We start from the raw sequence: 21854 nt of genomic DNA on the forward strand, positions 1-21854 counted from the left end.
TTCTCTAACCTTTCAATCCCTTTCTTTCTCAACAGCCTGTGAGAATACAATGGGGACGCATGCCACCTTCAACAGAGCTGGTGAATTCATGGAATAATTATTTGATGTAAAATATATTTTTAAACTTTTTTCATTTGACTTATTTTTTGTCATCTCTATTCTTTTATTATTTTATCTTCACTCTTTTCTCGGCTTCTCCCCTTCCTTTCTAACCCATGATATGACACTGGGAAAATATTCTGCTCAGATTTTTAAAGCACTGTTTGAAAGCTAAACACAACAGAACAGATATCAACTTTTAAAAGCAAAAGCAACTTTGAGTAAACCTAAAAGCAAAGAAATCTGAGATCAAATTTAAGTGTAAAAGAAATGTCAAGCCTTCAGTATACACAGCATGAATTCATGGAGAATGCCACAAGGCTATTCACAGCTAAAAGCTCCAGTGTCAGACTAGAATTAGAAATTGTCAGAAGGAAACAGTGTTTCTCCAATCGGTTTTGAGTCTGATGACACACACAGCATCAGCTTGGAGGTAAAATGCCAATATAAATATCTGTCCTCTGTTTCTAATAGGAAAAGCGATAAGATCTGGCAGGTGGTTTTTTGTTTTTTGTTTTTTTTCCTTTAAATACCATTCTAGGAAAAATGATGAATGAGGATTCTTTAAGGTAATTGAGACCCTCTCCAAACTGAATAATTCATATTCTGTCAAGGAGTTTCATGTGGTTACTGAATATCAGAACCCAGAAAGACTTGGTAAGCAAATGCAATCTCCTAATGCTATCATCCTGGAAGATGCTGAGCCTCAAAGCTGAAACAGTTTTCCCAAGGATATCTGTTAACATGAAAACCAGAACCCAAAACTCAGAGACCTAGAATGGCATCACTGTACTTCCAGAAAGGCCTTTCAATCTCTGGAATAGAAATTATCATATGCACATATAAAATCAAATGACTAGCTTCAATCTGTTATTATTACATTTTAGGTGGATCAATGATGATATATCGTAGTGTACAACTTGAATGAAAACTGTCTCCTGGAATTGGTCCCAAGTTGGTGACACTGTTTGGGGAGGTTATGCAACCTTTAAGAAGCAGAGCCTTCTGGGAAAAAAACACATCACTGGGGAAAGGCTTTAAGTTTTTAGATCCTCTCTCTCTGTCTGTCTGTCTCTGTCTCTCTCTCCCCTCCCCTCTCTCTCTCTGGTTCTCTCTGGTTTATATGTGTGGACGAAGACATGATCAGTCAGTTTCCTGCTCCAGCCACCATGTCATGCTTCCCTAACCATGATGGACTCTCTATCCCTCTGGTACCATAGCTAAAACAAACATTTGCTTCAGTAAGTTGTTTGGCCATGGCATTCTACTACAGCCATAGAAAAGTAACTAATACAACCCAAAGAGATAAGAAAATGGCATGGAGATATTGTCTAACAGATTATGGGCAGTGGTCATCAGCCTTCCTAATGGTGCAACCCTTTAACACAGTTCCTTGTGTTGTGGTAACTCCCAACCATAAACATATTTTTGTTGTTATTTTATAACTATAATTTGCCACTTTTATGAATCATAATGTAAATACATGTGTTTTTTGATGGTTTTAGGTGACCCCTGTGAACGTAATTTAGCCCTAAAGGTGGCACAACCCACAGGTTAAGAACAGCTGATTTTTGGGCTTAAATAGAAAGCTGGGCATTAACTAACTATTTTATCACCATGCAAAAGGGATAGAATTTTAAACATTCTCACCACAAAATGATAAGTCAAATACATTAATTAGCTTAATTTAATCTTTATATATTATAAAACCATGAAAGGGGTCACAGGGCACCTCATGAACATGGAGTGCTTTTATAGATTAGCTAAGAAATAAAATATAAAGTACTTGAGGAGCAAGAATTTTTCGTACTGTGCTCAGCGGTGGTTCATCTAATTCTGCTGTGCTGCTTAAGGCCTGATTCCATTTACTGTTTCTCTAAAGCATTTCTGTGTAATGATGCTATGACCCCTTTCGCGGTTCCCTCTGATCACTCGGCCCCCTTTCCCTTTTTGTCTTCTGGCCTTCCTTTGTGCTGCTTTTACAAAGCTGTTCTAGCCCCTATTTTCTAAACATCTGTTTGTTTGGTTTTTAAAAATCTCTTCTACGTTTGTGGCGTCCATTATCATCTAAAGATCTTAAGGCTCCTGTTATTCTTTGAGGTTTATTTTTCTTTGCAAAACTTCAGATCTCTGGGCTGAACTACATATCATACGGGGAAGTTCCTTGGGGTCTCACGTTAAGGTTTTAGGTTGTAAACAAAACCCTTCAGTTTATGCTACTCTAATCTGCTATTCCTTCTGTGGCCTTGTCTTAGTCCACAATGGGGGTTTTCAAGCACTGAGTCTGAGCTTGAATTCCTTATTATCTCTCCTCCCTCTGCGGCTTTCTTCCAAAGCAACCTCCCCAGTCTACTCTGTGGCTAACTACTGCTGGCGAGATGAAGCCATGAAGAATTTTGCAAGGGGATTATTCCTAAACTTGACATCCAGCTAATAGCCTTGCTGTCCCCTCTTTCTTAAAACAGATTCTTCATGGAGTTGCTAGAATTATTCTTTTAAACACAAGCCTGCCAACAAAATTCCAGGGACTGTTCTCATAAGACTGTACTCTTTACCCGAACCACGAAGCCACACATAATCTTTCTCAGGCCAATGCTTTCAACTTTGTGTCCCATGTAAATTCTTTTATGTTAAAGTATTCACTCCCCTCTGAACCCTCATAGCCACGCACATGCTACCATTCTTGAGGAAATCTTTGCAAGACTTGGAGTCAGGACTCAGTTTCACTGTGAACGTTTTCCTACTTTCTGTGGCATAATTTGCTCGCTCGCCTTCATGCCTATCTAGCGCTTACTACTGACTTTAATTAAAGTCTAACAGAACACATCATGTGGTGGCCTCTGGTGCAAGCCTTTCCTTGCAGACTGTGTGTTTTTCCTAGCAACAGGAACTTAGCTGATATTTCCCTCTTTGATTAAGTGCACAGCGCATATTTTTTTGCTCCATAAATGGAAAAGCAGCACCACAACCCATTGCTTAATTAGGCATCTAAATAATGGAAAATTTGTCTCACTATTGTGAATTCCATCCTTCCTACTTACAATGCTAGTCAAGACTGACTTTAGTATAAATTTATCTGTACAATATAAGAGAGTGACTTGCTGTAAGTATTTTAGTGAAGGCTCCCTCCAAGTGAATTGATTTTGAAAGCTACAATATTGTTTATTTAATACTGCTTTTCTTCCTGAAAAACAAATTTTACATCATGTGAGGGGAGCAAGATTTGGTGCCCTGTCAGACTGTTATTTAAGCTTCAATGTCAGTTTTCCAAATTCTTTTTTAAAAATCAATCTTTTTGTTAAAAATGACTCTTAATGGTTTCTGTAACTTATTTGCTATTATCCACTGAATCCTTGTGTTTGTGCATCAGGGTTCAGAAAAAGAGCAGCTAAGTCACTCAGAACCACTAACCTCAGCTCAGGACTTTGCTGTTCCACCTTCTGCAATGGAAGGACCAGTGCCCAGCAGGCGCTCTACTGTCACTCAGTGGTGGAAAAGTGAACACCCAGTGGCCCGTTCTAGGTGCATTAAGTGTCAGCATGTCTCTTGCTTAGAACACAAATGAAGTGGAGAGTCTTCCGGCAGGATGAAATAAACAGTAGTATTAAAAACCTTCCAAACTCAAACCTGAGAAAAACAGTTCTCAAGAGGTTAAACCACAACCACAACAGACTCTTCAAAGAAGGGTAGAAAAGAAGCAGAACTCCGAAGAACTTGTTCCTTGATAACTCACGTAATAAGCACACACTGTTCTCAGAAGAGTCATCTTTTGAATTTAGAGTTGTGGAAAGGCTCATTTCTGGAAACAGCTTGTCCTCAAGCTTTTTAACAGTTCAGCTAGACCAAGAGTGGGAGTCACAGGATGCTCACAATGGAAACTCGCCAACCTTGCCAGTGACCTTATCTGCTGCATGATCAGGAGCTGGAAAGCCAGCAATCAGAGCAGGGTCCCAGAACGCAGCTTCACGAGCAGGTTTCCGCTTTGACAGGACCCTGCTCATCTCTGACTATTAAGTCTGATGATTCCAGAGAGCAGGGCTGAGTGAAAGAAAATAATTTGGGTGTGATAATCTAGCCCTTGCTGTTCACAACTAGGGAGAAAGAAAGCCTAAGTGTTTAAGAAGTATTGTGATTTGAATATAAAATGATCCCGAAGGTTGCCTCAGGTCCTAGAGGGCCTAGATCTAGAGTAGCAGGTGGCAGTGCGTACTATATGCATGTGTTAGCTAGGAAGCAAAGCCAGGTCCTCTCTAAGAGCAGGACAGGTATTTTTTTTTCTTTTAGATTTGCTTTATTTATTTATCTACCTTTTTATTTATGTATGTTTAATTTATTCTTCTCTCTTATGTCACATCACAACTGCAGCCCCCCACCCACCCTTCTTTTCCCCTACCTCCCCTTTTCCCCAGATCCACCCCTCCTCCAACTCCTTTCAGAAAAGAGCAGGCCTCCTCAGGATATCAACCAAATATAGCAGAACAAGCTCCAATAAGACCAGACACATATATTCACATCAAGGCTAAATGAGGCAAGCCAGAAGTATGAAATGAACACCAAAGCAGGCAAAAGACTCAGAGATAGCTCCTGCTCCTACTGTAAGGAGTCCACAAGGACACCAAGCTGCTAAAACATAACATATATGCAGAGGACTTAGGTCAGCAGACCCACACAAGCTCCCCGATCACTATGAGTCCACTTGGGTCCTAGTCAGTTGATTTTGTGGGCCGTGTTCTTGTGGTGTCCTTGATCCCTCTGTCTCCTCCAGTCCTTCCTCCACCTCCTCTACAGGACTCTGCAAGCACTGCCTGCCTAATTTTTGGCAGTAGAGGCTTTTAACTACTGAAGCTCATGTGATTGAACACTTGGCTGTCAGCTGCTGGTGCTCTCTGGGAAGTTGCAGAACCTTGCCAGAGGAAGGGCATCACTGTGGGCAGGCTTTGAGTTTTTAAACCTGACCCTACTTTTTGTTCTCTCCCCCCCTCTTTTTTTTTTTTGGTTTTTCGAGACAGGTTTTGATGCCTGTCCCAGAACTAGCTCTTGTAGACCAGGCTGGCCTAGAACTCCCAGAGATCCGCCTGTCTCTGCCTCCCGAGTGCTGGGATTAAAGGCGTGCATCACCACCGCCCAGCTCCCCCTCCCCCCTTTTTATTTTATTTTTGAGACAGTACTTCTCTGTAGCTTTGGAACCTGTCCTGGAACTAGCTCTTGTAGATCAGGTTGGCCTTGAACTCAGAGATCCACTTGCCTCTGCCTCCTAAATGCTGGGATTAAAGGCATGAGGCATTACCATCTGGCTCTCCATTTCTTAACTGCCAGGTCGGCCTCAAACTCCTTCAGGCCATGCTTTCCTCCACCATGATTATTCTACTGCCCTGGATCTGTAGACCAATATAATCCATTTCTCACTTAAATTGCTTTTTGTTGGGGGTATCATGTTACAGCAGTAGAGAGGTCACTCACACATGCAAGAAGCTGTACACCTGAGGTTCAGGTAGCAAGATCTGTCTGTGCCAGTGCCTATACTTGCTCCTCAGCCCCTCAATGTACTAGGTCATGGGGTGACAGTCTCTAGGAACCTCAGTTCCTAGAGATTAGAAATTGATTAGAAAAATAATAATGTTTACTTCTTAGTTATTGTGGGCATTGAAGAAGATAATACTAAGTGTTACTAATTAAAAAATTGGCCTATACACTGAAAATTTGAGTCCAAATAGATTTTCAAGATCTGTTTAGGTAGAGAATACATAGGATTAACTTTCATGGATCAGAGAACATAGACTCAATCCAGTGAATTCTCTCACGTTTTAAGCCAGTAGACCGAATTACTGCATTTTCCCTGAAAGGATCTCTAGAATAATATCTCATGAACTTTTTTTTTAAGGCATTGACATTTAAAGTCATTAGAAAATTTGTAAAACTAACATGATTCTTAATGAAGTCAGCCTGTTTGGAAGACATAGAAAGTTGTCCCAACAATCAAACTTCAATATCTTTCATAGATTCATAGTCTTTAACCTAATGTATTTCTCGTGAAATTATTTTTTGACAGAGTCTTTATATATAGTTAATGCTGGCCTGGTATTCTTTGGGCTAGACTTTCACATATGGCAATTCTCCTGCTGCAGTTTCCCATGTGATAGGATTAAGGGCATGTGCCAATGCATCCATTTTATTTTGTAAAAGATAATGCAAAGCAGTGTTTTTCTTTTACAGTTTTTTTCCAAATTGGTGTGTGTGTGTGTGTGTGTGCATGTATCTGTCTGTCTGTGTCTATGTGTGCACATGTGACCATGTACCAAGTGCTGCCTCACACATATGGGGGCCAGAGGACAACTTTCAGGAGTCAGTTCTCTTCTACCACCTTTACATGGTTTTCAGATATCAAATTCAGATGAGCAGGTTTGTAAAGAACGTCCAAGCCAGGGTCCCCCTATGCTTACACCTGCTCTGCATTCCTCCTTGACAATGAGACTCTGATTTCTTGCGTCCTGATAAAGGCTTTATACTTTTTGATTATTGTTAGTCCTGGTGAGAGAAGCCCCTCATGTGTGTTCCCTGGCTTCCTGTGCATGTTTTCCCAATAGCCAATGATACCAGATTTGTATCGTGTCATGCACTTCATGGATATTTGTATAGTTTTCTTGAGGAAGTGTTTGTCAGATCTGTAACTCAATTTAAAAGTAGGTTATTTATCTTTTTGTTGCTCCACTTTTAGTCTGTACATATTCCACATACAATTACCTTAATAGATAGAAGATGCATCAATGTTTCCTTCCTCTCTGTCAGCTGTTGGTGCCAGACTTTGAACCAATTTCTCATTCATTAGTTAATTTGGGAATGATGGGAGGATAATTAATTGTGCTGCTGTTTTAAGTCTTCAGCAAAAAACAAATAGGATTTCACCAAGCAATGATGCAGAGCTTTGGCTAATTTTATATTTTAGTGAAAAGTAGAGGTTAAGTCTGTGGTTCAGGCATTTTCTTTCTGAGATAACACCTCATTATGTATGCCAGGGTGGTACTGAATTGACAGCAGTTCTCCTGCCTCAGCTTCCCCAGCTCTTTTTCTTTAAGAGAAAGTGGATTCGTCACTTAAGAAACTATAGCCATTAATTGAGTTTTATCTTTAGTGTGAAGATACAATTAAGGCTTAGAATGTTTGAAATTTATATGCATAGCTTGCCAGTTTTCTGACATTAATGTCTATATCTACTGAATTTGGGAACAGAATAACCGTGTAATTAATTGCATTGTCTTGTTTTCCATTGTTCCTAACACATATCAACATACATTTTGTTAAGTCTTACCTGGAAGTCAAAAGACCAAGTGCTTCCAATGGGTGAGAAAATGTCCACCTTCTCAAGATGGCATGCATTTCAGAAACTGTCCCTTCATCCCATCCAGGGGCACTACCCAAAACCAGAGGGAGGGAGGAATTTTCATTATCACAGTAGAAACGATAAAACCACAGGTATCTTCTCTTTTCCGCAGAAAGTCTGAAAAGACAGATTGAAAATTGTTTTATATATTTTTGAACATTGTTGTAAATATAAATGCATAGTTCAAAATCTTGCTTTCTTGTTTCTTGAGTTATATTTTGATTTATATTGGAAAACTGATACTTTATCATGAAGGAGTTTGATAGTTTATTCTTTCAGCTTATTTTCTGCCAGTGCATTCTTTGCAGAAAACAAAAACAAAAAGCCACCTTCATTTTAGATAATTTACATTTTTTTCTATTCCCTTATCATTGCTGCTTTAAAAATACTTCATGGGTGTGGGGGTGGGGGGCAAAACATCTTCCTCTTCCAAAGAAGGCCATATGTGTCTTGTAACTCAAGCTGAGAGAAACAGCCTTGTTTTCCTGTTCTTCCTTTACAATAAGTCAGTGGAGAAGCAAGTGGATTTGTGAAGGAAAGGTATAGCTTAAGGACGAGATTCCATCTTCTCAGAAAGGTTCTACTGGAGTTTAAAGTTAGGCAAAGTTTCACCAAAGTTAGCCCTTGGCCTAACTTCACAAAGATCTCAGTTTATCACTGGGTGACCAAGTTCACTAGAATCCGGAGTAAACATATCCCTGATATAACTTTTCTAAATTGGTGTGGGAATTCCTTCTGTGTATGTGTTGCTTTTATTGGTTAATGAATAAAGAAGCTGCTTTGGCTTGTGATAGGGCAGAATAGAGCTAGGCAGGAAAACTAAACTGAATGCTGGGAGAAAGAAGGTGGAGTCAAGGAGACGCCATGGAGCCACCAGAGGAGAAAGATGTGAACTGCCAGTCGAAACCTTGCCAGTAAGCCATGAGCCTTGTGGTTAAAATATAAAATAGTAGAAATGGGTTAATTTAAGATGTAAGAGCTAGCCAATAAGAAGCTAGAGCTAATAGGCCGATCAGTGATTTAAGTAATACAGTCTCTGTGTCATTAGTTTGGGAGTCTGAGTGACTGGGAAATGAACAAGCAGTCTCCATCAACACTAAATGCTCCACCTGAAACAGAGACCTCAATCTAAGACACAGAAGCTGGTTTCTGGGTACTTTATCATGATGCTCTCAGCCCAATGAAATCATTAATAGCACAGCCTTTAAGGGGACAAAATCTGTTGCATGACCATTTCTCTATCAATTTTTAACCTTTGCCTTTCCCAAACAATAATCTGGCTTTTCTTAAACCATACAAAACTTCCAGAAGAGTATGAGAAATATTAGATGATTGGAGAGGCAGAAGTATCCTTCACCTAAAAGATGAACATATTGACATATCCAAATTACTTTTATGACATGTCTAGATTCTTCTGTTTGTTACTGTTTTTTCCATCAATAATAAAAGACCCCAGGATGTGTTATTCTGGTTAACTTCCTTCTGTAATACTGAGCGGTGACATTCCCCGATGCTGTCTCTCAAGAAGCAGAATTTACATAAGAGAAAATACAGAGAATCAGTTCAATGAATTTTGATAAATGAATTTTCTAACTAGCAATGTACTCCTGTCAATGTACAAAACAATTTTTTCCATGTTGCCAGAGGCGTGAACAGGGTTGATTTCTTTCACTTTGGATTAGTACAATCCTTTATTTTTGACTACTTTTGCTCAAAAATGATTTTGAAATTATCTATATTTTTGAGTGTGTCAATAGCCCATTCTTTATAATTAGTCTATAATTCATACAAAATTCTTTTGTATGAATACTCTACAATTTCCTTATGTAATCTTTTACTTGGTGGCCATCTGAGTTATTTGTTTTTGAAGGGTGATGACTACAGACTGGGCCTGTAGTCATCTGGGTGATGACTACAGACTGGGCCTTTCCTCTTCCCAGCATTCTCCTATTCTAGCTTTCCTGCTTATTCTTCTTGCCTGGTTGCTTACCAATCAGCATTTTATTAAACTAATACAAGTGATAAATCTTTACAGGGTACAAGACCATTGTCTCACATCACTTCCCCCCTTTTATTCAAAACCACACTTTCAATCTAATTTCCTTTATTTAGCTTTCTTCCTGGCCATTATCCATAACAACCTGTAACCAATACTATAAATAAAGAAAAATATCAGTAATCTATTTTTGGGAATATGGACATAAATTTTTAGGCTACTTCCTGCTGATTGGGGGTGCTGATAATCTTATAGAGACCTAAAGAAAATTTAGGATTATGGTCAAGTCAGGACTGGAATATTCTGTGAGGCTTGATGATCTCAGCCAGCAGTCTTGAGGGTTTTCTGGATATAGAACTCAGAGGAAACTGCATCAAAGGTCCTCTGAAATGTTGGAACATCTGGGCCATTCTCTCCTATCAGAGATTTGTCAGTGGGTCTTCCCTGATCAAACTTGAATTTTCTTAACCAAGAATGAATCCACAGCCTCTCATTCCCTGTGGAAACAAAAGCAAAACCTCTTCTCCAAAGCAACATATATTTTAATTTAAGTTTTGAAGTCAAGGCATTTTCAAAATATATATGTTAGATTTATCCAGCAGCATTTATAGTCAAGTGTCTTTCAGCAGCTGTTGCTCCTTTCTTAGCCATCAAACAATTCAAAGACAACACAATAACGTACAGTATCCAGATTCTCTGTGCATTTTCCATCTTTACCTGGCTTTAGTTTAAACTCTATTTCTTTTATTTTCATTTTTAATTTTTGGCCTTTTGAGACTAGGTTTCTCTGTGTATCTTTACCTGTCCTGGAACTTCCTCTGTAGACCAGGATGTCTTTGAACTCACAGAGATCCACCTGTTTCTGCCTCCCAAGTGCTAGCATTAAAGTTGTGTGCCACCACATCCAACTACCCTCTCTCTTTCTTTTTTAAGGACTTTATCCTTTTTCTCTTCTTTCCCAAGCCTACAGATATTTTTAAATACACTCTAAATCATTTAGAGGTTTTTTTTTTTATCTGAATCTATCTATACTGTATATCTCTTTTTTTGACCTCATGAGTCTTTAATTTGCTAAGCAATATGGCTAGGATTAAGACTGTGGCTTTGATGGCTGGATCCAGTCCATTCCTTTGCTTTCTGAGAGTCTATCTTCATGGTGGAGGGACTGATGGAAGCCATGTTTATTGTCACAACTCTATGGAGTTTCCAGGATCCTGTCACCACCAAGAAGCATGTTGCTGGCTATTCATAAACACCTTTTAAGTGCTTTGTGGCAGAGTCTCTTAAAAGGGCTACAAGGCTTTTTTTTTTTTTTTTCTAAAGCTGAGTCAGGAAGCCTCTCTTAAATGAGATGTGCTTGCCTCTAGCAAACAGAGCCCACCTGAGAAAATGCTACTATCAAGGAGCCATGCTTAACTCTGTTCTTTTTGTGTCTAGAATTCCTTCTGAAACTCTCTCAGGTTTTAAGTGGACTTACTTGTCCACGTTGGTGCCAATTCTGTTGACAGACGTTTCTGTCCTGCCTGGTCCTGCAGCTGTTCAGTCCCAAGGAAACATACAGAGGTTTTTAAATTATAAATTAGTTGAACTAATAGCTCAGTCTTCTTGTTAACTCTTAACATTAGCCCATAATTCTTGTCTGTTTTAGCCATGTGGCTTGGTACCTTTTATCATCTTGCTCCCTCTGTATCTCGGTGACGACTGTAGACTGAGTTTTTCCTCTTCCCAGCATTCTCCTATTCTAGCTGTCCTGCTTATACTTCCTGCTTGGCTGCTGGCCAATCAGTGTTTTGATACAAGTGCCAAATCTTTACAAGGGTACAAGACCATTGTCCCACAGCAGGAGAGTCCATTTCCAGAGGTGCCTATAAAGTTTCACATTCTTATGTGGAGATTGTGAGAGTTTCAGCTGAACCATGTTTAAATTAGTTTCTAATTGATTTTGTTTGTCTTTTTGGTGCTGTACTTTATAGTTGCTGATACTGGTTCATAATTTCCATTTACTTAGAATATAGATAATTTTTCTTAAGCTGTGTCCTGTATCTTTTACGAGGCATCTGCTTGTCTTGTGACTACCCTTTTGGCTAGATTATTTGGATTCCTTTGTATTTTCACCTATATTGAAAACATCAGTTTTGTTATATAAATGTCTTGTACACATTTTCCCAGATTTTTTTCATATTTATATCTGAATTAATGTCTTTCAATAAACACTTTTAAACTTTAACTCAACCTCTGTTTATTTCTGTCTTTGCTTGTCTGTCTGTCTCTGTTTCTATCTCTCTCTCTCTGAACATCTTTCACTGTGTTTCCTCTCTGTCTATCCTAAGAGTCATTCTAAGAAAGTCTTTTAGTGCTAGATTTCACATTTAGAAGATCCATCTTAACTTAATTTCTGCCTGTGGTTGAGGACAGGCATTGAAGTTTTATCTTATCCTTCTTCCCATGTCATTTTTGTCTCTGACTGCATAAGAGCAGCCATTTGTAGAAAATTCTTTCTTCATTAATCATCTTTGTATCTTTGTGATACACACATCAGCCTTATAACTGGCATTCCAGGTCATGCATTCTACCCTGAATTATTTTTGCTTTGTCTATTTTTAAGTCATTGTTGTCTTTTACATCAATTTCTAAATGTACATGTAATCAGAGGATGGAAGTCTCTAACTTATTTTCACATTTTTTTCTCATATGTATGTCTATGGATTAACTTTAAACATTGGATTTGTGACACTTGCCTATTTTTTCCCTTAGAGTTGCTGTATTGAAATCATCTGTTTTTTAAATCTTTAAAATTATTTAAATTAACTCTTACTCCAATATAATCTGTAGTTTTGTTTTCCTAATAATCAGTTATCTTTTTTATAAATTGATTACATGCTAAATAAAACCCAAGATCATTTTCTAGTTAAAAGCCATTAGATACTAGGAATTCCCACACTGCTCACAGCATCTTCCTATTGCTTTCCTATAGAATGAACCAAAAAGGTGTTCAGTTGGAGGGCTAATTTCGGGCAATCCAGTCTGAACCTTTTGAGATTTCTATTTATGATATATTAGGTCAGTTTTACGACAGCACCTATCTATAGATAGTCTACAGTAGACTTATTCTTGGCATACATCTTTCTGGTTTATTTACCAAACTTCTGGTATGTTTTCATGGTCAGAATTTCTCTTCTTCAGTTTTGCTCAACTTCTGAAGTCCACATTCATCTCAAACCTCCTTGTAGGCCATGGAAAAATGCCTGGTTATAAATAGTAACTAATTGCTCCAGGGCCGATGTCCAGCTCTCAGCCTGTCTACCTTCCTTCTGCCAACACTGTGTTCTGAAGTTTCTGGATACCTTGTTATCATTAATCTCTGATACCCACCATTTTCTGTTAAAATAACCAGACCACACAGTACTTTTAAAATTTTTCATCTCCAAGCTTAAAGAAATTCATGTCTGAAAACACAGTTGCTTCCTGTGCATTTTGCTTGTGTTAAAATTCTACAAGTTCCCAAGAACCATCTGATCCCAGGTACAATTCATGCTAAAGCAGACATTTCTACTAATTTCAAAATGAACTTTTCTTATGTATTTTAACCTTCAGCTTCCCATATATAGGCAACCACTTTATTGGTTGACATGAAGCTTTTATTTTCCTATCTGTTTTTACAAATATCACAAGAACCTTTGCAGTGTATCTTGAGTCTGAATTTCCCAACTCTGATTACATGTGGTTAATTTGAAAGAAGGGATAATTAACTCACCGAGCAAATGATAAAATATTAAGTGATTCAGTCACTAAACTGAATGCTATTTGTAAACGCCACACACTGAAGGCTGTCATCTATCTCTTCCCACAGTCCAGAGTGAGCCTCTGCTGCACAGCACATGAATAATTATATTTAAGTGAAACAGAAGGAAATGTTGCTTCTTTAATGTATACAATTAACATAAACAAAATCTGAAGCAGAAAGACAAGTAGAATTCAACTGGGGTAGTTAATTAACTGTTAAAATGTGTGTCTTTAAATTAGCAATTTTCTAATGTGTATGACCGCGTGAGTCTATGGTGTGAGTGAGTGTGCACATGCACGTGTGCGTGCACACACATACTCATGGAAACCAGAAGCGGAATTTGGAATTCCTGGAACTAGAGGTGTTTGCAGTTGTGAGCACCCTGACACATACAAAAAAAAAAAAAAAAAAAAAAAAAGAAGAAGAAGAAGAGGAAGAAGAAGGGGGTGACTGGTTTTTTGGGATGATTGGTATTTGTGAATTACTGTTTATAGAAAATTGTACTGGTACTGTTTCTTGTATATTGATATGTTGAATATTGAATGTGAGTGTTCCTACCTCTATTTTTGTATGAGTATGCTTATAACTTTGTCTATATTGTATTGATACATCTACCATATTACATTGTACATTTCTACCTCTGATACTATGACATTGTTTACAGTTGAAGATCATTGTCTTCATATATTGCACAGTTGTTTATTCTTTTAGTCTTCAAAGTTAGATAGGTATTGAGAATTATATGTTTGTCATATTTATTTTTAAGTTAATCAGGTCTTTTAGTTACATAGAGATTATATTTAGTATAGATAGTATGATCTTCAGCCTCTTCGAAGAGCTGTAGAAAATGGCCTTTAATCTAACCTAAAATTTCTGTGCCAAAGAGACACAATTACTCCTGGCAACACCACTCTACTCCCGAGAGAACGTTGAGCACCAAAGACACTCCACTGGGAGCTTGTCTTCTTGGCAGAACTGGCCTTTGGGTTAAGAAAAGCCCATACCTCAACTTCTGACAAAGATACAGAATATCCCTAAGTGGATGAAACAGGATTGTCTTATCTTGCCAAGACAGGGTAGGATAGTCCTAAGAAAGTTCCTTGCCTTTAATAATGGTATGCCAGTTATGTTAGGCCTTAGCCAAAGTTGGTTGACTCAACATTGCAAACGAGACTTTGGGTGATTGCCCAGGTAGTCAGTTGTCTCTGTCAATTGTTGCACATTTTGGATATTTTTCGATTGTTAAGTAATATTTATTCCCTTCTCAGATCTTTGACGGAGTTGAAGATTATATAATTGTAGTTACTCTCTATGTTATTTAGACTCCTTGAGATAGAATGTTTAGCAAAAATTTTGTTCTCAATATTGTTTGTTATATTTATTATTTGTTATTATTGTATATAGTTGTATTTGGTTTGGTTCTATCTTATTTAGACAAAAGGGGGAGATGTAGGGACATAGCCCCACCCATTGGGGGCGTGTTCGCCTCGGGCTAATGTTTACAGATAAATCTGCCGGGCGTGAGCCCAGCAGCCCTTTTTCTTTTGCTCTGCTTTTCCGGTACACCGCGGGAACCTTTGGTCCTGTAAGTTTATTTCCTTATTAAAACTGTATATATCTATATAATCTGTCTACATTCATTTGCGCCACCACACACAGGTGCCGTGAACTGAACTCAGAAAAAGAGAGAGATTATTCAGCTCTAGGTAGACCATCTTTTTCAACCACTGCCACCACCTCAGGGGCCATCAGAGAGAGGAGCCTAAAATAATGTAAAAGTTAAGGATGGAGTCCATGATTACTGCACAAGACCCACGCAAGCTCAAACTAGCCAAAATCTCGGCAAAGATGGGGAGATTCTGTCCATACCACACCCCAAGTGAGGAGCAATTAGCCGTGCATAATTCTGGGGTGTGACTCATTCCTTTTACAGAATGCAGCTACTGACTTTTTTTCTACTGCTCCAGTATATGGTTCCACAATCATGTACACATGGGCAGAGCTAATCAGACTCAATCAGTCATGACACATGCACACAAAGTTGGGAGGAGAACATCTTAGAGGGATTAGAGAGAGCTGGGAGATGGAAATGTAGCTAAATATGATCCAGTCTCATTGTACATGCTTAAATTCTCAAAATAAACAAAGGTTATAATTAAAAAAAACATTAAAAGTAAAATTAAATACCATGAACTTGGGAATAATTTATAAACACAAACTCCTGATATTTAAATGAATGTATCTAGTTATAATTTGCTAGGTGTGGCTTTTTTCGTTTAAACATGTTTAAAATTTTGTCACATTGTCACTTTTTCATAATTAAAATCTCTCGTTACAGCGACACATTGAGCAATGTTCTTAAGTGGCACACTTTTTAAATGTAATGTTTTTTGTGTGTATGTATGTAGTTTTTTTTTTTTTTAAAGTCGTAAAGAGGATTCATGTGATGAAGGTGGAAATGACATGGAAAGAGATTGCCAGTATTGTGTTTTAGGACTACAAGACTCTTCCATCCTTTCTAATACAGTAGCTTTGTGGGGCAAATATTACATGAGGACTCCTCAGGTTTTATGGGGTACACACTGTAGAGGAAAAACAGTGGCTAGGATTGAAAACATAGCAATAAGTAAAACACAGCAAAACCGGGATTGATAATTCCTTGTCCTCCTAGTTCTTGCAAATGAGTGAGGAGAGAAGAAATAAACAGGTGAATAAACCTGACGATGACAGACTAATAAGTGTGGTTACAGAGAGGAAGATTTCATTGGGTGAGGTGGTCAAGAAAGGCCCCCTGTGACAGATGGCATTTCAGTGACAACTTTAATATGATTTAATCATGCAGAAAATTTAGAAAAGAATAATTCAGAAAACTAAATGTCCAATCAGAGTCTCAGGGAGGAAGAGGGACCATCACAGAGGGAGCCTGTGAAGGAGGCTTACGTCACCCGTTTGAATTGAATGAACCCATGATGGTATGGGCTGAAACTAGAGGGTAGGACTCAAGATGGACCATGTCTGTACTGAACGTTCACAGTTGGGCTCAACCACACTGATGCCTCCATCAGAAATGACTCTATTGTCTTCCTAGTGATCAAATTAAATCCGGGTCTTCTCCATTGACTTATTCTGAGTTCTTTGGTTTATCTGGTGACATATTTCCAAATTCTAACCAATGTCATGTATTTTGAACCCAGAATCTGTATTTCTTCCCAATTTAGTCCCTACTTTCAGAGTCCACTGCTTCGCTTCCACCTTACAGAAATCCCAAGGTCTTGCCTAGAAAATCAAATTGACTCCCAATTGCTTTGTGGGCTATTGTTTTTACTGATCCTTTAACACATTTTTAAACTTGTATTTACAGGGATCACACAAAAAATAAACTCTTCTTTTTAAATTGATTTTTTTTCCTTGAAATAAAGTGCCCTATGCTACACATATTATCATACTGTGGTCCCAGCAATTTATGCATATATACTGATAGATGTATGTACATGTGTACAACTTCTTGAGTTAATGCCTATGGTTTATTATTAATGAGCACAGCTGATGAGCTGTGACTCAGACATTACCAGGTAGCAAGCATAAATGCCATTAATTATCTTGTAGTTCCTCTAAGTGATTTTGGCCTTATTTAGAGAATTGCTGGTTGACACAGTATAAGAATTTCTTATTAACTGATTTAGTGTTTATTAGAGATGATTTATTTCTGTTCTTTTAAATATCTGCCTTGATAATTAAATTTCAATTTTTCCTGTTTACTAAAACAGCTTCCCAGAACTTATTGGATGATGACTGAGCACCTTTTTTCTCTGGGATGTGATGCTGTTCACTATCCTGCCACTGCCTCTAGTACTTTAGTACTTCATACCATTCCTTAATCTAAAGACAAAGTTCCTAAAACACATAAAAAGTCTTTGTAGATGAGGCAAAACCATTTTTCAGTTTGTACACATCAACTGATCATCTAGCACCATGACTTCAGGAAATGAGAGGCCAGTATAGGACTGCAGGTACTCCCTCAGAAGACACAAGTGCTCCAAGTGTGGTTGAGAAGAGCATAACAGAGAGAGTCATTCTCAGGCCTGGCTCACTCACAGCAAAGGAGTCTGCTTCTGGGACAGTCTGGCGATGTGTTTTAAACACTCTCTTGGTGGTTCTTCAACGTCAGTTCTGTTCTCCTCAGAATCAGGTTTCGCGTACTCCCACCCAGCAGCTGGAAAGTCTATCTGTAACGAAGAGGTGATTTTCTATGTACTAAACATGCATATAAATACATTTATAATTTCATAACATTTACTTGAGGTTTGTAATGAAAGAAATAGTAATTTATAGTTTGTGCTGATTGCTTTAACATAATTTTTGAACAATTCATTAGCGCTTGGTATGTGTTATAAAGTAAAGAAATATGAAGACAATTGTACTTTCTTTTTCATGAACTTCTTATGAAAACAGTGACTCCAACGTTCCCATGTCCCCCTTTTAAGCCCTGCTTGCCATGTGCATTGTGTAACCAAACAATATTTTTGATTTGAGGCTGGATGTCCCATCTATTGACAGGACAAGAATCCTGTCACCCTTATATCCTGAGTCCATATGTTTTCAGTTAGACCTTGCTTCAGCAAAAATCTGATCATAGCAAACAAAGTCATAGTTAAAACTGACAGCAACCAAGATGACAATAGGATGTTTTTCCACTATGGAGGTGAGCTGGACAGTTGGGGCTCCATATTTTTTCTTAAGGTTAATATTTTTTTTCCATTCTAAAGTTAAAATAGTCCACATAACATATTATGGTCAGCTGAACTATGTTAGGTTTCATGGAGAAAAATCTAGGAACATTCTAGCATATGTGAGGTACACCTTGAAATGCAGTTTATTCTATTTAGGTTTTTATTATTTTACATTAAAAACTGGTTAGTTCACTCTATTAATCCATAATGCCTATTGTAATTATTACTTTTGGAATAATCTTTGTTATCATTTATTAATTATTTCTTTAACATGATAAAATAATGTGTGTGTGTGTGCGCGCGTGCTCGCGTGAGCACCTGTGTTTTTGTAACACTGATAAGGAAGAAGAGGTCATTAGTTTGGGGGTTACAGTATGAGTTGGTAGAGCAGAAGAAGAGCTGAAAATTATGTCTATATAGTATCTGTGCATGAAATTATCTAAAAAAACAAAAATTAAGTAAAAATAATATAAGTAACAGTAGCTAATGAACTAACACTACTGTATGTCAGCCTGAAGGAACTGGCCGGGAGACTGAAGACCTTAAGATGGTGGAAGAGAACATGAACGTTAGCGTAGCCCCCAGGAAGAGCCGCAGTGAACAATGATGTGTAAGCACAATGCACCCTTCCCAGTAAGACAGATGAAATTAGAGCTTCTCACACTAAGCTAAGGAAGTCAGCCTCAGACAGACAAACATACTCTCTCTTGGAATGTGGTGTGTTGCCTGGCGGGGTGGGGAGACAGAGACAGGCAGATCTCGGGGAGAATACTCGCTAGTCAGCCTAGACCAATTGGTGAGGTCCAGGGCAGTGAGAAACCATATCTCAAAAAGCCTGGTGAGTGGCTACTGTGAAACAATGCCCAAGGTTGACCTCTGGCCTTTACATGCGTGTGTGCACATATGCTCCTGCACATATGCACACACCCTGATGGAGTTTCAAATGGATTTCAGGCAAGTGAAAGCAAGAAGACGAGGAGACCCAGGAAAAGGCAAGCAGTAATCTGCCTGTTTGTTTCCACTCTGAATTCTTATCCACTTCCCTCTGTCAGCTGCTCCTGCTCCCTGCTCCTCATCTTGGGATGTGTCAACAGTTATTTACCTGGAGAACTGTAGGGATAAGCCCCACCCATTAGGGGGCATGTTCGCTTCGGGCTAATGTTTACTGATAAATCTGCTGGGCATGATCCCAGCAGCCCCTTTTTCTGCTTTCCTGTTCTCCGCGGGACATGTGGTCCTGTAAGTCTATTTCCCCATTAAAGCTGTATATATTTTTATAATCTGTCTGCATTCATTTACGTCGTTACAGAGAACGACTCTGTGTGACTCATCATGCCCCTGTCATACCTGGGTGGCTGCATTTATCATCCATATTGTAAAGACGACCAGAAAAGAAGACCTGACTTAGTACAGTGGGCAGGCCTTGAATGCACAGAGGCGAAAAGAGGAGGTTAAAGACTTGTCTAATGCTTTGACATTCTCTGTTAGAGAGCTGAGACTATGGTCTGCATTTCCCCAACTGACAGCCTGATGTCTTTCTTTCTGACTCATACCTATTCCCTGACATAACTCTGCGTTCTACAGCCTGCTTTTAATTTTCTTACCATCTTCTAATCTTGTGGGTGTGGATTTATGCATTTGAGCATGCATGTGTGTTTGCATGTGGAGGCTAGAAAACAAAGTCCAGTGTCATGTTGCAGGCACTACCCAATGGTTATTTTGAGACTAGGTATGCCACTAGTCTGGAGGCCACTAACTTAATTAGACAGATTGGCCAGGGAAGTCCCAAGGATTCACCTTCTCACTGCCCCAGCACTCTAGATTGTAAACTTATACCACGGAATCAGCCATTTTCCCCATGGGTTCTGGGTAGGGATGTCAGTTCTCATGCAAACACTTTACCAGCAGAGTCAGCCCCTAGAAAGCCTGACATGGTGCTTTGGATTCTTAAATTAGGACTTTTAATAACATCAACACAGGTTCTTCAGTAACAAGCTATTCACTTTATCAAAATCGGGGACCCTTTAAAATTAAAGTCTGGTGATTTCTGCTGGTTTAGCATGGGAATATTTATCAGGTTTATGGCAGATTTCCTTATTGGACCGAAGTGTCTCTTTGTGTGCTGCTGCAAGGCACGTGCCAGCCAGTCATCATCTAAACCTGACATCCTCAGATCTATGCTGACTCACCCATTTCTTGCCACCAAGTTGGCGCTAAAATGTTGTTCAGGTGGTTCCTGGAAAGACTTTTTCTGCCCTAAAGTGAAGCCACATTTTTATAGGATTCATTCTTTTTTTAAAAAATATTTCTTATGTTTATTTAACTTTATTTTATGTGCATTGGTGGGAAGGAGTCAGATTCCCTGAAACTGGATCTTTACACAGCTGTGAGCTGCCATGTGGGTGCTGGGAATTGAACCCAGGTCGTCTGGATGAACAGTCAGTGCTCTCAACCGCTGAGCCATCTCTCCAGCACTAGGACTCATTCTTTTCCTTCATCAACACCTTTTTGTATATATTTCTAAACTCTATTCCTTACACCCTCGAACCTCATGCTTGTGAACCAGAACTCTGTGTCCTCTCCAGCATGATGACAAGTACAAGACAATTTTGTTCTCAGGACTGGGGAGTGGATACTGCTACTGGACAGAAACCAGTGATACTGCTGAGCATCCAACCATGCACAGGATGGGACCATAAAGTGCCCAGTCAAAATGCTGCCAAGTTTGAGAAACTGTGCTTCTGAGGATGCCACCCAGTTTCCATAGAGGAGGATGGAAAGTCCACACTCCTGAATCTCTAGATAGTATTGTATCTATGTTGCTGATCCCTAGTCAGTACGGATAGATGGACCACAGATATGAGCACAGTACTGTATCTGTGTTGCTGATTTTTAGCCAGTGTGGATAGATGAGCCACAGACATTTGCTGATTTTTAGCCATTGTAGATATATGGACCACAGACATGAGCAAACAAGGTGCTGCTGGCAGTATGAACCAAAGCTGGAATCATTGAGCACTTTCCCTTCCCCATCACAAATCACAGAGAATAGAGATATTTTAGGGCAAAAAAAAGGTATAAACATGGATTTTGTTTGCTATTCATCTCTTACAATCCAGCCATTTAACAAAGGTGCAGCAGAAGAGATTTTGATAGCTTGTCACAATGCAAAAGGCACTGGGTTGATAATATATAACAATGACTTATTTTAGACAACAGAAAGAAGAATTGGATGCATTTAAGGAGAGTGTTGATAGCAAGGCTTCTCTGGTTCAGGATGGTGAAGAGATCCATTGAATTGCTATTATATAAGCTTACAGAAAAATTGCTTGGAAGGTGCTAGGCATAAAACAAAAGATACAGAAGACACCCAGATCTAAGCTGGAGGAAGGGATCGTGTATGTGTGACTCTAGAAGAAAGTGTTTCTGTAACTGGCCACCACACTGCTTAACAACATGAATTTCTTCTATGTGTATTTTAATCTCATAGTTTGACACTTACCTGCAGGGTCAGTGGGGAAGGCTGGCTCCTATCCCATACTCCTGGAGCTATCATTTCTATGGAAGGCTCACTCTGAAATGTCATGCTGAATAGCCTAGAACCCATCATAGACTTTCTGCAAAAGATAACACATACACACAGACAGGAGTCACATTAAAAGGAAAACTATTAGTGTCTTCACACATGCTCGTTCTGGGATAGAAAGCAGCAGCTATTTCTGTGACTTCATTCAGTAGCTAGAAGAGAAATAAAATATCCCACATGTCTAGACATGGATTGTGAGCTCACTACTAACATGTCAAATGCAAAGCTGTTTCCATAGATACCACATTTTTTTTGTCATGTGTGACAATTATTACAGTAGT

The 21854-nt window shown here is 38.8% G+C and overlaps 1 protein-coding gene across 3 annotated transcripts in view; it reads right to left on the reverse strand.

Annotated features, from left to right (window-relative positions):
- The window catches only part of Pik3c2g (phosphatidylinositol-4-phosphate 3-kinase catalytic subunit type 2 gamma), a 324648-nt gene that overhangs the window by 215328 nt on the left and 87466 nt on the right, over nt 1–21854 (reverse strand). For all 3 annotated transcript variants that reach the window (XM_057780802.1, XM_057780793.1, XM_057780784.1), the window contains 3 exons: nt 21490–21604; nt 17353–17483; nt 7406–7594 (listed from right to left, as the gene is read on the reverse strand). In XM_057780802.1, coding sequence (XP_057636785.1) covers nt 7406–7594; nt 17353–17483; nt 21490–21604 — 435 coding nt within the window. The remainder of the gene's footprint in view (nt 1–7405; nt 7595–17352; nt 17484–21489; nt 21605–21854) is intronic.

This window comes from Chionomys nivalis, chromosome 1 (assembly GCF_950005125.1).
Source record: "Chionomys nivalis chromosome 1, mChiNiv1.1, whole genome shotgun sequence".
Taxonomy (NCBI): domain Eukaryota; kingdom Metazoa; phylum Chordata; class Mammalia; order Rodentia; family Cricetidae; genus Chionomys; species Chionomys nivalis.